This window comes from Manis pentadactyla, chromosome 3 (genome assembly GCF_030020395.1).
Source record: "Manis pentadactyla isolate mManPen7 chromosome 3, mManPen7.hap1, whole genome shotgun sequence".
NCBI classification, from domain to species: domain Eukaryota; kingdom Metazoa; phylum Chordata; class Mammalia; order Pholidota; family Manidae; genus Manis; species Manis pentadactyla.
In genome coordinates, this window is record NC_080021.1 from 40,497,527 (window position 1) to 40,515,313 (window position 17,787).

The window sequence follows — 17,787 nt, forward strand, 5'->3', positions numbered from 1 at the left end:
CATTATACTAAATGACAGAAAGACAGTCACCAAAGACCACAAATTGTATGATTCCATTGATATGAACTGCACAGAATAATATAGAAACAGGAAATAAATTAGTGATTGCTTAGGGCTGGGGGATGAGGTGACTGGAGAGTGATAGCTAAAAGGTACCAGGTTTCTTTTTGAGATGATGAAAACATTCTGAAATCGACTATAGTAAAGAGTGCACAACTCGGTGTATATACTACAAACCACTGAATTATACCCTTTAAATGGGTGAACTGTATGCTATGTCAATTGTATTTCAATAAAGCTGCTGAAAAAAGTGCTTGGCCTATGAGAACCACGATTCTTCAATGCAGTATTTGAAGATGTTGCTATAAAACACGTGAAGTTCTCAGGTTTGACTTTTTTTTTCTAACTAGGAGTTGTATAAAAAAATGGGAAGGCATGCATACTTGAAAGTATATGACAAAAGTTAGTTTTTCAGACTAGTGTTTTTATGAAAGAATGGGTAAAGGGATAAAGAAACTGTAGTTTCTAATCAAAACTCAGTTTTTCTCAAACATTAATAAACAAGGGCAGAGCAAGAGCCAAACTGGCATCTGGAGATGGTAAGCTGTAGAGGAAGTAGAAATTGCTAATATTTATAAAGCACTATGTGCAAGACATTGTTTTAAGTGTTTTTTATATCTAGCAAGCATTTATTCCCCCCAACAACTTGAAAAGGTATTAACTATTATTATGCGTAATTTATAAACGAGGAAGCTGAGTTGCACAGAAGTTAAGTCTCTTGCCTGCTTGGATCTGCACCCGGAGATTTTAGTTCCAGCGTCTTTGCTCTCAACAACGGGCCTCTACTGCCTCTCTGCACTTCACTCTTCTTCTGTTTACTTTCTTCAACAATGTGCTTTCAAAAAAGAATTTCTACTTTATGTGTAATTATTTTTTACTGTTACTTTCACAGGTGGAAAATATCTCTATTTGGGGAGAATAATTCATAAAAAGATGATCAAAGACCATCAGTTCATACTTACTAAACTTTCATTATTTTTACACCCCAAACATTTTTAATACTGAACAGTAAATATCAAACACACTGATTGCTAAACATAGTTTTTCATTTCCAGAAAGAACTGCTTCTGCCAGCTCCCCACCCCCACTTTTAATACAAGAGCATTTAACAGGAAAAGAGAAATAGACTAATAAAATTTCTACCACCAAATAAAGTGACAGGACAAAAATGACTTCAGTATTCTTTCAGTCTGCAAATATTTTCCATTTACTTTAAAAGCAGGTTGTATTGACAGATGCCTTCTGTATTTTTTGCTTTTTTGAAGGGCAAGCAAAGCTAGCATTTCAAACTATTTATTTTTATTTCAAAATCTCATTTGCTTGTTCAGTTTTCTCTGTAAGTTCTGCTTCAGCAGACTATTCACTAACCAACTATAAAGTGAGTTCTCTTACTGCATCCTATTCATAAGCAATGAATTTCACAAACAGGCAAGAAGCCTAAGTGGACGGCAGGGGTGGCTAGCCCAGCAAAGGCTGTGGACCTGGGTGTTCAGGAGTTACGGCTGTGACGCCAGCAGGGATGGCAAGCTGTCCTCAATGAGCTCTTTTCCCTTCTTCAGCAAATGAGTCCGAATTTCCCTTTTAACTAGGAGTAGCCATGTAATGCAATTCTGGACTCGAGGATGCTGGCAACAAAGTCTGCAGAGCGTGGGTTCTATGAAATATCTCTACAGGAAGGAGACACGCTCGTTTCTGTCCCCTCGTCCTCCTGTGCCTGGCATGGGGACAAGAGGTTTGAAGCCTGTGTAGCCATCTCAGACCACGAAGGGAAATCAAATGTGGGCCAGCAGAGTGGCAGGAAGCAAGAAGGTGCCTGGGCCTTCATGACTTTGTAGAGATACTTGCAGTCCTAGACTGTCTACCTTCAGACTGTTTTCATGGGGGACGGGAAAAGAAACTTGTTTTGTTTAAGCTGCTGTCATTTTGTATTTTCTGTCTCACACATGTGAGACTAATCCTCACTGACATGGAGCTGTCCTCTCTATGCTGTGTCTCTATGCTGTGGGGACTCCTCATCAAAGATTCATACATAGTTTAGAGGAATCTATAAATTTCTGTATTATTAAATCTTGTGTGCATTTAAGCACTTTATGGAAAAGAGGCCCATGGCAACACATTTAACTTTTCAGATTGTCAGCTTTCTGCTCCATAAGAAGGGGAGAACGCTCACCTCTGCAGAGCTGATTGCAGGAGGAGATATAACCTGTATGCCGTGTGTAGCACAGTGAATAGCGCCTAGTGAAGAGGTACACCTCCTAATTTCCAAAACTAAAAAAAACCCCGCATTTCCCACTGAGCTTAAATCTGGCAATCTTCTATGACTTCTCTTACTCTCTCTTATTAAATTACCATATTAATTGTTAAAGACATAGATTCCTTCTTTACAGTGTCTCCCAATTCATTGCTTAGTCCCCATACCCACTACTAGCCCCCAGCTTATAGCCTTTGTCATCTCCTCTCTAAGAACCCTAACAGGTATTCTCAGTTCTGGTTTCTCTGTACCCCACTCTGCTATCTACCAGACTACCAGATTAATTTATCTCAAGTTCTGGATTGCCAATGGTTCTGTAATGCCTCTCAAATGAAATACAAACACTACACTCTAGTGAAGGCAGCACAACACAAGAAGAATAATTATGGATTCACACAAACTTAGGTTTGAGTTCTGGTCTTACCTCCTTACTTGCTTTGTGATCTTGGGAAATTATATAACTTCTCATAACCTAAGTTATCTTAGTTCTAACAGAGATAACAGAACCTACTGCACAGAGTTAATATTACTATAGTGAGGATGGGAGAGACACGCCATATAAAAGGACAAAGTTGGCGCCTGGTACATACTAGGGGCTCAATAAATGTGTTACCTTCTTTTTTCTTTTTTTCCTCCATGACAAGGACACAGACTAAGAAGCCACGTCTGCAGCTTATCAATGTTCCACTCATCTCTTACTTCTATAACCTGTGCAACTCAAACCAGATTATTTGCCACCTCCCAGATATAAGTTCTGTTTTCTTTTATTCAAGTCTGAAATTTTGCTCAAACTGATTTTTTCTTCATATATCCTTTCTCCCATTTTACCTGTTAAAATCCTCCTCAGCCTTCAAGGATACCCCCAGTTGCCTTCTCCTCTGTAAAGCCTTTCCTGGTGTTTCCAGTCAGGTGTAAATGCTCCTTGCTGAAGAAGGTACATTCTCTGTGTGTCTGCCATGGTGCATCACGGTTCTCCCTTGTCTTATTTTGGGGAATTGTTATCCTCCTAAAAGACTGTAGCTGCCTTGAGAGCAGAGCTAGAGCTCTTTCCACCTTTGTATTTCCCATAGCCCTAGCCCAGGTCCTTTTATCTGTATTTACTGAGTTGACCTCAAAATTTTCAGGCAGAAATCTTTTCAACATATTCCTAGATTCTTTTTTGAAACTTTTATAACACTATGAAGACAGAATGATTAAAAGTGTATTCAGGGAGTACTCTATTTTAGATTTCCCTCATTGTCCAAAAAAGGAGGCAATGGCTTCTGGATGCAAAACACTTAGTAGCTGCTCCAGTACTGTTACCCATCATTCAAAACCGTTTATTACTGTGTCCATTGGGTACATAGGACTTTTTCCTTTCCTTCATTTCTGAAGAGTCTGGCTCGGTCTCTTACTTCCCTAGAGCCCTCAAGACTTCTTTTTCTTTTCTGCATTTCAACAAGAATGAATCTCATATCTGGGCTTTGAGCACCCCTTCCTAAAGATGATGGATAGGAGCAAAGCCTTCTGGGACGCATTAATACAGCTGCCAGTGAGCAGGAGGTGCTTATAAAAGAAAAAGGCTCAGGATTCTGGGAACTTATTTGCAGCTATAAGTGCACCGCCCAACACGGCTGAAAAGAAACACCCAAGAACACTTCCTTTCATTCTTTTTAAGCTGTGCATGAAAGAGGCAAATCATATTAGCTTGCACATAACTCTCGGATTCTCACCATGTGCTAATATCATAACCTTTGCCTATCAGGTCCATGTGCTTTAGAATTACAGGAAACTTATAAATTCAAGTTTAAAGCAGCAAAAGTCTAGTTTTTAATTTTTTGGGTAATATCAAATATTACTGCCTGAATTGGAACACTTTCCCATGTAATTATGAAAAATAATAAAATGCACACACCAATAAGGTTCAGTCTATGGATAAGTATGTAAGATAAAATATTATTAGAAAACTACACACAATTAATCACCACTAAGCTACAGATATTAAGCAACACATTGTAAACTCAATTTCAAAAGTTGAAAATTATTCCATACATAAAACTCTCATGGATCCATAGAACTGGGAGGGTATTTACAGAATCTGTGAAGATGCTAATGGGCTACATAGTCACTGCATTAAAAAGGAAGCACTGACCAAGAAAGGTATTGATTTTAAGATCTTGGGGATGAGAAAATGTCTCACAACGCATAAAACATATGATCTTACCTAATCTGTATTTTGGAGAGGATGCTAAAGAGAGGGCAATGAGAAGATTTAAGAAGTGATATGGGGCTTTTCTCCAGATGCAGACGGCCTTTGATGTGTGCAGAGAAACAGCTTTGCCAGATATTTGCAAAGGGAAAAGCTGGAAAAACCATAGCAAAAGGGTTAATTTTTTTAGTGAGCAAGTTCTTCTAGAAACCCTCTGCCAGTGGTGGTTCTTTGCCAAAACTATAGACCATACATAAAAGGCTTCCCTCTTTGACAGAGAATACATTGTGCAGACATTTAGAGTCAGTCAGATTGGGAAGACCGTGAGTTGGGTTAAGCTAGTCAAAGTGGAAATCAGAGAAGAGAGATGTAACATAGAATAGATCCCTATGGGGATACCTGCATAGCTCACAATGACCCGGTTCACAGCCACGTTGGTGAATGTGACCCCATTCCGTGGGCATAGCTGAATGTGCCCAAAAGCACCCGATACCACACCAGGTCAATCAGGAGCGTGGTACTGGATTGGAGGTTGGACTGGTAATTGTGACTCTGGGAGATCTGGGGCTTATAGGGAGACTACTAGGCAGCCTGAGAAGCAGGGGCAGGTGGGGAATAGCTAGTCTATTGAATAGGAAGAATAAAGCAAATATGGAGAAAGGAGCAGAGAAAAGTGATAGTGAGTAAAGACTCCTCTGATTCCTGTCTTCCATTTCTATGTCCCTCCTTCTAGAGACCCAGCTGCTTTGTGCCCATGGCCTCTAGGATTCCCTACTGTAGCCTAACACTAAATCCCTCTATTTTTCATTCAGCCAGCTTCAGTGGGGTTTCTGCTACCTGCATCTTAGAGGACTGTCATTGACATACTACCTTGGAGGCCACTGACCATGTGGCTGTAGGAAGAGGGTGACTCTTACAGCAGCTATTCTCAGTCAGTGAAAGCATCCCCTTAATCACATGCAGAGCCAGCATTCTTAATTATTATGACACTAATAGACTATAAACACAAAGACCATCCCTCTCAGAACACAGGGTTTCTTGATCTGCCACAGTAGGATCCACGTTCTTCAATCAGCTGGCAGGATGATAATGATGATGATGGTGGTAAGAGCAGCCACCATTTATTGAGTGTTATAATATTATGCTGAGTCTTTTACCATGTAAGGCACTATGCTAGACGCTTTACCCCACATTCTCTCTCCTCAGAAGCCTTCAAGGTAGTGAGAATAGAATCTTCCTTGGAAAGGTTTGCAACCCATTGCATAATAGAGATGTCATTTGGGAAAGGCCAGCCTACTTGGAAGGCAAGAAGCCACAGGAGGGTACTTAGTATGATGGATTCACCATGATTCAGGATCTGGCCATTGGTCTTGCAAACTCAGAAAATTTCCATGGTGTCCTGGCAGTGACTAGACTTCGGAATGCTGAGTCATGCAGCAAAGTTCACTAGAGACTGATACATAAGCCAGATGCCAAGTTATTAATTTACCATGCGATGTGTAACTGCCAAGCAGCCTGGATACGGGGCTGGCCTGAGCAATGCATGACTCTCCCTCCGTAGACACACTGCACCGGGAGCCAAACTGTTAGAAGGTTGTTTGGGTGGTTAGATGATTTGAACGGTAGACACAGAAATTTGACAGCTCATACATTCATCTCTATTAAGGTGGTTCAGCTACCAGGTGAACTAGACGCTTGGGCACCATTTCTTTGCAGGCTGCCAGGAGGATTTGTGCCAACAAATGCTTCTGTGGCCCTCCTAGACTTCTAGAGCTGAGCAGTTCTCTCAAAGGAGACATTTTTTTACTTTAGATATCATAAGACCCAATCCATCTTGGGTGTCTGGGAGTCCTTTTACTTATTTAAGGTTATTTTGTGTATCTTTGGTCTGATTCATTATTTCATGATTTATCAGTCTGAAGTAAAAGGATAATTTTATTTTCCTTCTTTCCACATTTCACAACAGAGTGGCTCACTATCACTTGAATGTATAATCTACAATATTACTATCCAGTGTTTTACAAAAAGCATAAATAACATAGGTTTTGGAGCCCAAAAAACGTGACATGAAATTCTGGTTCTGACTTTTAAGTTTTAAGATTCAAGACCAGTTAATTTCTTGTGGCCTCAGTTTCCCCACTTATAAAATGGGGATAATACCCACCTCATAGAATAAAATGAAATTTAATGAGGTTATAATGCCAAGCACCTAGCATAGTGCTGGGTGTAAAACAAAAGATGATCTTAACACACTGGAACAAAAATAACACATATCTCAACCATATAGATTCTCCTTGGTTTTTAAATATGCAGTATCTTGTTCATTATTCTTCCAGTAGTTTCACTTTGATTTTTAGAATCATATTAGTGTTAATTTAAAAACTAATTTCCTGACCTTCAAACTGGATAAACAAAGTGCAGTGGGCATCAGTGTTTGGATTTCTTTGGCTAACTGTTCTCCTCCACCAGAAATAACCAGATGACACAGCTTGTTTTGGCCTTTTCTTCCTGTTATCATTGTGAGGGTATCTTTTAAGGACTCTAGTCATGATTTTTTCATATAAGAATCCTGCATCAAATTCTGAAGCTTGAAAATCTTTTTAACTGAAAAGTTCTATGAAATCATACAGCTTTAGTAACAAATTTCTTTTTTTCCCAATTAACTCAATTTACTCTTTAGAAGTCAGAATTCCCCAAATTATGTTTCCTCCTATATAAATATATAGGTCTATCTTAATATATATTCAGCAAATCTAGTTTATGAGTTTGCATATACAATTATGCCCTCCCTTTTCAAATTATAAACCGTATTAGAGTAATGACAGATCTTCCATCTCTATATCCTCACGTCTGTACCTTGTAGTACTGTATACTGATACTGAGAAGATATTCAATAATTATGGGTTGATGAGAAATGCTGTAAACTGGAAATAAAAATAACAGATAGGTATGTTTATCTCATTTGTTAATTGAATTCACATTTTCTGAAGGTGTTGATCTGAATCCAAGTGTCTATTTAATTTTTCTAATATAAAGTTTTCTGAAGCTAGGTTAATTTTTCCTAAATCCTAACTCTTCCCTTTTTCTCTGACTTTAGCATCAGGAATCCTATGTGGTACCCTAGATATTCCTTGCATTAGAGCAATTTCCAGCTTTAGCTTTTCTATCTTTCTTTTTAATCCATACAATTTGTTACCAATGCCAAATTCATCCTCCATATTACTTCTTTAACTTTGCTTCCCATTTGTTTAAACTATTTCAGTGATCCTAATCCATTTAGTGTTTGTCTTGAATTGTAATGCTCAAGCTTTATATTCTTAAGACCTTCGGGGAAAGAGGGTATGTTTGGCCTACTGTCATTTACCAATGAAGATATCTAAAAATTTATGCAACATAAAGATAAAAATCAATGTGAAAAGAAGAATATTATAGTATTGAGACAAGAATAAGAAGTATGACAAATCTGTGTGAGAATTAAAATATCCATTACCAATTCTACTACAAAGGAAGGATTAAAATTTTACATTCTGGGAACAGGAGGACCTCCAAACAGAATCTTCAGTGGGCAGGGTACACAACAACATGAGAGAGGAAAACAGTATGTGCCCAGATACACCGCCAGAAACTTCTATTTAAGCTCATTTAAACTGTACAACACTCCTTCCATGTTGATGGCATTATGATACCTTACAGTCCGAATTTTATTGACATCTAATTATGATACTAACACTTAAAACTTAACATGATAAACTATATAAATATATAAACTGACCACAAAATAAGCTCCTTTTTGCTTTCTGTGAACATTAATTTCAAGGCCTTCTTTCAGAACCTGTGCTTAGTTTAATATTATAGACATGTTTTTCATATTTTTTATTACAATTGCTAAATAAATTCTAAAAAGTTATATGTGGAACCTGTTTATAAACCCCACTATCAACCATGGAAAGACAAATAAACAGATAAATTTGAGGGTTCTGTATAAGTGAACTTTATAAGGTCAGTTTTTATGAACTGAAAGGTCCTGAAGGAAAAAGTCACCAAACTTGATTCTGTCTTTTGGACTAAAACCAAGGAGATTAACTTATCTTTGTATTTAAGAACTAGCCTCTAAGGGGGCGGTAAGGTTGGCAGAATATTCACTGATGTCACCCAAAGCCAGGGTAACATAATGACATTAGATTGTGTGTTTATGGTAGATATTACCACTGAAGCATTACACAATGCATCCTGACATAATTCAGTTTGTAAAACCGAAACTCACTCAGTAGCCCCATAAAGTAATGACAAACAATGTAATACTTTTGAGTAATACAAGAGAGGAATATGGACATTCATGCATTCATTCATCCATTCACTATACTGAGCATCTCCACTGCAGTGGATACTACAGGGACATAATGACAAATTAGATATGATCATTTCTTTTGGAAACCTACAATCTAAGAGGAAGACAACAGATGGACACATAGTTAAAATGTGAGCAATAAGTTAAGAAATAGCAAAAAAGTTGTGCCATGGACTGTTACAGGACTTTGGAGGAAGGTGATATGCTTGGAGATGGTGTCCAGGAGAGGCTTCATGGAACAGATGGCATTTCAACCATCTGGAAGCATGGACAGGACTTCAGCAGAGAAGGGAGAGACTCAAACGAAGAGGGAACAGTATGAAAGTGGGATGTCCCAGGCTGGCTTGGGGAGTGTGAATAGGCCAGTTTGAGTAGCACAGAGATCACGTGTAAGGGAGTAAAAGACAAAGTTGGATGTGGAGGTGGGAAGGTTATACAGGGCTCTCAAGGTCAGTCTAGCATGGTTATAAAACCACTGAAGGTTTTTCTAGTGTTAAGTGAAACAACCCACTTGTTTCTTTAAGAACTTTGTAGGACAAGTTGGAAGGAAGAGAGATTGAAGGCTGGAATTCCCTTTAGGAGGCTCTTTTAGTGGTCTGGGCATTTGCTTGTGGAGGGGAGGAAATGAACATTTAGTAAGAGTTCATTATGTGTAAGGCATTTATTTGTTTCAGCTATAATATTTCATTTGATTCTTGTGACAATGCTGAAAGGTAAATAACATTAACTCTAGTGTCCAGTTTAGGAACTGAATTTCCAGGTACACACCCTGAGCCTGGCACTCTAAGCGTTCAAGGAAAAAGCTGTCTGATTGAATTAACCCTGTGATTCATGTACCTTATTTTCTATTCTCAACAGAAGCTCCAAGGAAACAAAATAGTTTATATAGTTCTAAGACTGCAACCCAGAGAGTTACTTCCACAGATGAGGCTCAACCCCACCTGGGACAAACTGTGCTCTTAGTCAGGGGAATATAAGGATTAGACCAGGAGCTCAGCAGCACGGCAACCTTCTGCCAGTCCTGCTCTGTCCTCCATCCCAGGTGACCATTCTAAGTGTTCTTTCTCATCACTGGGATCAAGCTCTCCCTTTCAACTTACACTAGGTGCAACTCTGTCATGCTTATGAGGCCAGGATCCCTGTCTTTGAATTCAGACCACATCTCAGTTCCTATCTCTCCAACAAGATATGAAATATGACAGGATCTCTCTGCTACCAACTCTGCTTATTGAAACCTGCCAGGCTTCTTCACGTACTGCTTTGCTTATGTGCCAAGTCCACTGCCTAGGCCCCTGGGACTATCCCAGATCTCCTAGATACTCCAGTTGGTTGGTAGAGGCATGAGATCACCTCTGGTCTAACCTGTGTTCCTGCTTGATGAAGAGTTTTGACAATATGCATCACAGTAGTGGTGGTACTAATACTTACATAGCACTAGCTATGTGCCAGGCATTGTTCTATGTGTCTTCTACATATTAATTCCCATAATCATCACATTATTAACAGCTTTATTTTATTGGTGAAAAATAAAAGCAAAACAGAAAACCTTGAGGCTGAGTAGTTAAGTTACTTGTCTAAGGAGACACCATTTGCAAGTGTCAGAGCCAGAATCTGAACCAGGTATTCTGGCTGTAGCTCATCCTCTTCACCACTAGGCTCTCCTGCCTCTCCAATGGCACGAGAAGATGAAGAACGTGTCACTAGTGAATCTACTTACTACCTTAAATGCCCTCTTTGAGATAACCAGCACAATATTACCATGAGTAGTGAGTTATCAGACTTCTGTTAATAAATGTGTTTATATCCAGCTATAAATCTGAACACGAGGGTCAGTTAGAAAGAAGCCCTTATGATGGTGGAACTTTGTATGTAAGTATTTTCATTTTGATTGAAAATACTACAGATATTCTGCATTTGGGCAAGTCTAACAGAGAGCTGGATTCAAAGATATTCTTATTTTATTTAGCAAAAATAATCCAAGAATAGTGGTAGAAAAGCTAATTGTGAATATAATATTGACAGGAAGGGAAACAAATTTGAGGATTTAAGAATTGAAGTAGAGTTGCTAAGAGAGTAGGTCTTAAAGTTCTCATCAAAAGAAAAAAAAAACAAAGTAGAGACTGTTGACATCTTGGCAAATTGCATAGCTCTGTGCACTCTAGTTCACTTGGCAAAATGACAGTACATTTCACTGTTCTCAGTTCAGAAGGTGAGTATCTGACTAAATGTATTACAGTCAGAAATTAAAACAAGAATTATATGAGTATAATAATAATACCTATGGTCTTGGACTCCTCTGATTTGTATTAGTACTCTGATTTGTTAAGTATAAGTCATTAAAAAAAATTGGCGAATATCTTTATGTACCAAGGGCTAGAGATAAATAAGTGATCAAGACATACAAGGAACCTATTTTCTAATGGTAGAGAGAAAGACCATAAGCAAGTCAATATATAAATGTATACAATAATTTTGAATAGAAATAAAAACTATGAAGAAAATAAAATAAGGTAATGTAATACAGAGTAAAGAAGTGGTAATAATATGCTCATTACTAGCTAGGATATAACATTTCAGTTGGTACTCACTTAACAAAGGTAGGAAGCAGAGCCCGAGAAATGACTCTGAAGAGGTACACACTCAAGGAGAAAAAGGAGGCTAGGGTGGCAAGAACATAGTAAGAAACAGGGAGACAGGTATGAGATCAAGTTAGAGAGAGAGGCAGGCAGGGCACAGCTCAAAGGTCCTTAGATGCCATAGATATTGGGATCTTGTGGGAGAAGGCACCATCAGGTTTTAAATTAGGGGAGTGATCTGACATGATCCACATTTTTGTAAGATCACTTAAGCTGCTGTTTGGCATATGCATTACAGGAAGTCAAGAACAGAGTCACAGAGACCAGTTAGGAAGTTAAGGTATTAGGGAACAGAAGATGGTAGCTTGGACTCAAGTTGTACCTGTAGAAACAGAGAAGTAGATGGAATACGGACATATCTTAGAAGTAGAACTAATAGGACTTGTTGGTAAATTAGACATGGGAGTTAGGGAAAGAGCAATCAGGAATAATTCCTAAGATTTGAGAGGATGGTTGTGTGGAATACTAAGTATTTTTTATTAGGTGGAAAATTGAGAGAAAAATAAATTTTATGAGTTCAGATCCACAGAATATTAATAAATAGAATGACAATTTAGTGATATCCACAGTAAAAATTACACTAAACTCAGGGAACTGACAACCAACAAACTCAAAAATCATATAGAATTTTATCACTAGTTAGATGATTTTCCTATCAGCCTACCTCAAGCCCCTAGACCACTTTCAGGTCTGGAAAGAAAATGAAAACTGAGTCATCCATTAGGGCCTTATGTGGACATATATTATTTCATAGAATAGTTATAGAAATGCTGAAGAATGTGAGAGCATAGTAAGTACTCAAAAAATGTGTAGTGAACTGAATTGACACCTGTTTGTCTCATTACAGGCAGAGACCACATGACATAACCTACCTATAACAGAACTGAGTAGAACTGAGAAATCTCCAAATTTCCATGCACCATGAATCTGAATCATATTATGTCTTATTTATTGTGTGTTCATATATAAATATACACATGTGTATATTTTTCTCTGATACTACTGACAGAAAAAGTAAGGTATGCTCCAAACATTTTCCAGTATCTAATCAGGACTTTCACACAATGTTTTTATTTAAAATGAATAGTCATCACATACCTGCAGCATATCACCAAGGTCTGCTGTGCTAATATCTGGATCCTCTGTGGTGTTGAAGGGCACAGGAGTTATTCGAACAAGAGTGAGCACTCTAGGTTCTGGATATCTCCATAACATCATCCCTGGGTTATCTTCAGTTTCATTGTAAAACAGGACTTCATAGACACCAGGCATTTTCAAAGGTTCTGTTAAATGAAAGTATAATTAATAGTATGTTTTTGAAAGGGAACATGTTGACTTATTATAGCAAGAAAATTATGAGGATTAAAGAATATGAAGAAGCTTGGTCATTTTTATAGAGTTTGACACATTCTTATATAGTTGGAATCTCTTTTCCCTTAAGAGAGACTGAATGGTTATGTGCTATTTTTGCACTGCAGATACTAATGTACTTTTCAAGTGATCTTGATGTGTTACCATTTAATGAATGTGCAGTTAAAACAAACACACACACACTCATACTGAAGCTGTGGCTACTTACCAGCATCTCGTATATACTGAAATAGACCTGTCCGTAGGTCATCTGAACTTTGTTCACTTTTAAACATCTGATTCTTTTCCACAAGAGATGACATTTGTGGTATTGCTTCAGAAACTTGTGCTTCAAAATTTCCCTGCTCATTAAGGTATCCACTGAGTAACTCATGTAGAAGAACTAAACAATTCAAATGTTCTTGACCCCAGAAAACCTTTAAAATCATATGAAAAAATTTCAGTGGCTTTTAAATACATACATTTCATGATCATAGTTAGGTACCATCATATTTCAATTACTGCAAGACTGTAATCATTTTCAATTTAATTACAGACAATAATTACAATTTCTAAGAAGTAACTGACCTATGGGATGAAATTCTATTACTTGAGTAAATATATAAAACAAGAAAAGCAATTAACAATGGAATTATGTGATGTGATGTAATGTTTATGAATTAGCTTAGTAAAGACAGAAAATAACACTTATCACTGTCTAAGAGAAGGCAATGAAGAGCTAAGCCAAAATGTTCACAAGATAATAACAACAATTTTGTGGAATAGTTTCCTACATTTTGTCATGTGATTAAATAAACACATCTTGATTATAGGGTTCCTTTCTTTGCACGTTTACTCTTCATAGAAAAAGAGAGGGAATATGTTCAATGAACCTGAACTTAGAAGGTTCCCAACTTCCTTGTTTAGTGAGAATGTGCCAGCACAGTATTCAACAGCCCTTGGGAATCAACTATAGAGGAGCTACAGGAGAATTTCAGAACAAAGGCCTTGGTGTTTCCTCTCACAGAGAGAATCAAGTCCCCTTTTCTGCATGTGAAGAACATTAGTCTATTTAACAGAAGAATGACCAGTGGGTAACAATGATTGATGTCAGAGGACTCAAAATTCTAATCATGTTAAATTTTTTCTGAATTATGCTGGATAAAGGCAAAACAACCATCATTTTTAAGAGAACCAGGTAACACAGAGTTTAAACCCTGAGTGTAGATCCTGCTTTCTGCAATTAAGGTATCTTAGAAATGAAGGTAAGAGATATTAAATCTGTTTTTCTCTCATCAATATTATTTTCACTGAATTCTGAAAAACAGAGATAGGTAAAAAGTCAAGCTGGGGAGTTGAACACTGTGCTCTAGTCTTTAAAGTGTCAAGAGGCAGTCATTGACTTTATAATGTAGAGATGATGTACTTTGTTTTTGCTTTTATTGTTGTTCTCAATGTGAGATAATTTGCTGCCATGGAGAAGCAGTAATACAATTCATAGTCTTGATAAAACAACACAGAACTGCAGTGCTTATTGTTAAAATATATGAAGATTTCTGATAGATGCTGAAAATCTCCAAAGCAATAGAAAGGAGTAAGTTATCAGGATGTCCCCACATTTAGCTCTGTGTAAGAAATCTGGTAAAAAGGTTGAGGCAGCACAACTTTTAGGTGAACACCAGAAATTCATATATAATATGCCTCCTTAAGAAACAAATTAGTCGTTTCTATATTTTATAATTGTGAATTTCTCAAGCTTTTTGGATTCATGTCAAATCTGAAGAGGCCACCAAATCATATAAAGAATACATTCAAATTTACCCAAATGAAGGGTTATCAAGAAATAAGTTGAATACATTCATACCTTTCATACTTTATAAATCAAATGCATAAAAGGTTACCACATCATTATTTAAAACTTAGTGAAATGGTTCAAGAAATGATCAAAGTCCAGTTAAAAACTTATGGGAAAAACGTGGCTAATCCCTACAGACCTGTAGCAGACCTCCTCTTAAATCAATGGATATTTTTGGTATGGACTGTTCTGGGCCTAGACTGCCACTGTGTTTACACCATTTTGCTTCCAGATTGGCAGTAGCACAACATGGTCCCATCAGAATCTGACTTCTTTCTCGGAGATTTGTTTTAAGGAGAAAATCATTTATGCTGAGTAGAAATGATGACCCAAGAATTAAGCCTGAAAAATAAAAAAGAAATGAAGAGGGGCACGTATTATGATTTTTCTTTGTCAAAAAAGTATGTTTGGGCAGGAACTATCTGTATTTTTGAAGAGCATGAATTCATCCTTTGTCAGAGTCTTCTTTGTCAGCTGGCTTTCCCCCAGAGTTTTATGCCCCTTATATAGAATTCCAGTTATGAAGCAGGTAAACCTCATTCACATTCCTAACAAAGCAATATTTGCCAAAACATTATGACGTTTTCCATGTGTGAGCATTTTAAGTTTTATGAATAGAGACATTTTCATTAAATTGTGCAAGTTTTTCAAACAACTACACTCAGAACACGAACAGCTGCTTCATTTGTCTACTGTTAACATGATGCGAAAGGGCAATTTTCTGTGATTTCTTAACAGTAACAGAGTATAGCATATTACTTTTCTAGAGACTCACGTTTTTGACTGGCCCATGTTAAAATTCAAAACAATCAAAATATATAACATGTGTTTTCTAAAAATTTTACTTTAATCCAAACTTCACACATCATAACCACTTGAAGTTTATAAAGTCTTAAAAACAGATAGTGGCAGGTTAGATTTATGAGAAAAACTATATTCTATAGTTCAAAGTAAATAAACCCAGAAAAGGAATACACTATAAGATGTAGGTTTTCTTTTGAACTTAAACTAGAAGTGTAGATCAAAACCTTTTCATAAAACCAATGGCACACTCTAAAATATTTGGATGCAAAGTTAGCATGGTGGGTTAACTTTCCCCCAAGGAGCTCATATTCTGAATTGTCATTGTGAATACTGAATTTCACCAGAGCACATTTGTAATGCTCCTAGCTTATTTTTCTAATGATATTTGACCCTTAAAAGAGATGAAAGATTAAAAAACACCTTAGGCCCAAAGTATATATATTTCAAAGTACAGTACCCACAGTGACTTTGCAATTCTGTGGAGACTTGAAAACTTCATATGTTGTATGTTCCTATTGTAGAAATAAGATACACAACTTCTAATCTTCCCACAGAAGACATCACACCCACAAAAAAGTGTTAGGGCTAAGACTTCTGTTAAAAATTATGACAGTGGAAATAAAGTTCTTAAATTTTTTCATCAAATATATTGTGGCACTGAGACTTATAATTCATTTACACAATTTCCTTTATTCAAAGTGACATTTCACTTAGACTGATGAAAAAATAAAACAGAAAAAAAATAAAAGCAGGTTCCAAATACTCAAGAATCAAAAAACATCTTTATTAATGGGGTTTAGAACTTAAGTCGTAACTTCCTTACTTAACTGCATGACATTTCTTGAAATATTTACTTCTCAACAATAAGTATCTGCCAAATGAGACATACTAACTCATTATTCAGAAATCTGTTATAATGGGATTATAAAAGTATAGGCTAATTCAGTACAATCATCTAGCAAATGAGCCTTAAAGGATTATCAAGATTATATACTGCTTTTTATTCTCAACTACATGCATCTACATACTATCCACCCTACAGTGAAATACCCAGTATCTGGTAGTATTCTTAATGTGAATATCCTATCGGTCCCTCATACACAAAGTGTTTAACACCAAAGGTCTCCTAGGTTGCTTATTTATTTAATGTTTATCATGATCTCATCAGGCACCCACAATGAATAATTTAGGTGCCCTCTTTGGGGGCTCTTAATCTCTTGGATAGATTTCAAGACTTACCAATTTCTGTATCATTCTATCCAACTCCATTATTTAAAAACATCAAGGAAGAGAGACCTTAGTAATCTAAGTGATTGAAAGGGAAGACCACATCATTTTCAAGCTCCAGTAGACTGTGACCATCCTGGAGGCAAGGGCCATCTTATTCAGTACAGTACTGAGCACAATAGCAGCTATTCTGGACTTATTTCACTGAACTGAATTGTCAGTTTAGAATCTGATCCTATTTTCAGCTGTCTCAACTGAAAGACAGTAAAGAAAAGTGCTTAAATCTTTGTCATTCTTCACTTTGCATCACTGTACTATAGAATAATAAGGCCTGGATGGAAGAGACCTTAGAAGCCATCTATTCAAAGTCCCTTTCCTCTAAAAACACAATCATACAAAACCTTTTTTATTTTGAAATAACATTAGAGCTACCTAGAAGTTGCAAAACTATACCAAGTTCCCAACCACCTTCACCTTGCTGTGTAACCAGAGTACAAATATGCAATCAGGGAATCCACACTGATGTGATACTATTAGGTAATCTACAGATCTTATTTAAACTTTGCCATTTTCCTTTTTGTGGTCCAGGATCCAACCTAGGATTCCTACTAAATTTAGCTGTTAAGTCTCTTTAGTCTCCTTTAAGTTGTGACAGATTCTCCAGTTTTGTCTTTCATGAACCTTGATACTCTTGGCTAGTCCAGACCAATTATTTTGTAGAATTTTACTCAATGAGGGTTTATCTGATGTTTTCTCACTAGAATGAGGTTATACATCTTTGGCAAGAATACCAAAAAAGTGATGCCTTCTCAGTGCATGATAATAGGGTAAGTGGTACTGATACTTTATTACTGGTAACATTAACTTTGATCACATGGCTAAAGTGTGTGTGCCAGGTTTGGCCACTGTAAAGTGAATTTTTCATTTGCAAGTAATAAATATCTTGTAGGGAGATTTTTGGAGATTATGCAAGTATCCTCTTTTACATAAAACTTTTACCTATGACAGTTAGTATCCATTAATTGTTCTTGTCTGCAATGATTATTACTGTGGTGTGTGATAAGGTTG

At 37.0% G+C, this 17,787-nt stretch overlaps 1 protein-coding gene across 4 annotated transcripts in view; it reads right to left on the reverse strand.

The window, feature by feature from the left end:
• Positions 1–17,787, reverse strand: part of VPS13B (vacuolar protein sorting 13 homolog B) — an 876,251-nt gene that overhangs the window by 124,264 nt on the left and 734,200 nt on the right. For all 4 annotated transcript variants that reach the window (XM_036876002.2, XM_057497864.1, XM_036875982.2 and 1 more), the window contains exons 37-39: positions 14,828–15,030; positions 13,063–13,270; positions 12,582–12,766 (exon numbers count right to left, since the gene is read on the reverse strand). In XM_036876002.2, coding sequence (XP_036731897.2) covers positions 12,582–12,766; positions 13,063–13,270; positions 14,828–15,030 — 596 coding nt within the window. The remainder of the gene's footprint in view (positions 1–12,581; positions 12,767–13,062; positions 13,271–14,827; positions 15,031–17,787) is intronic.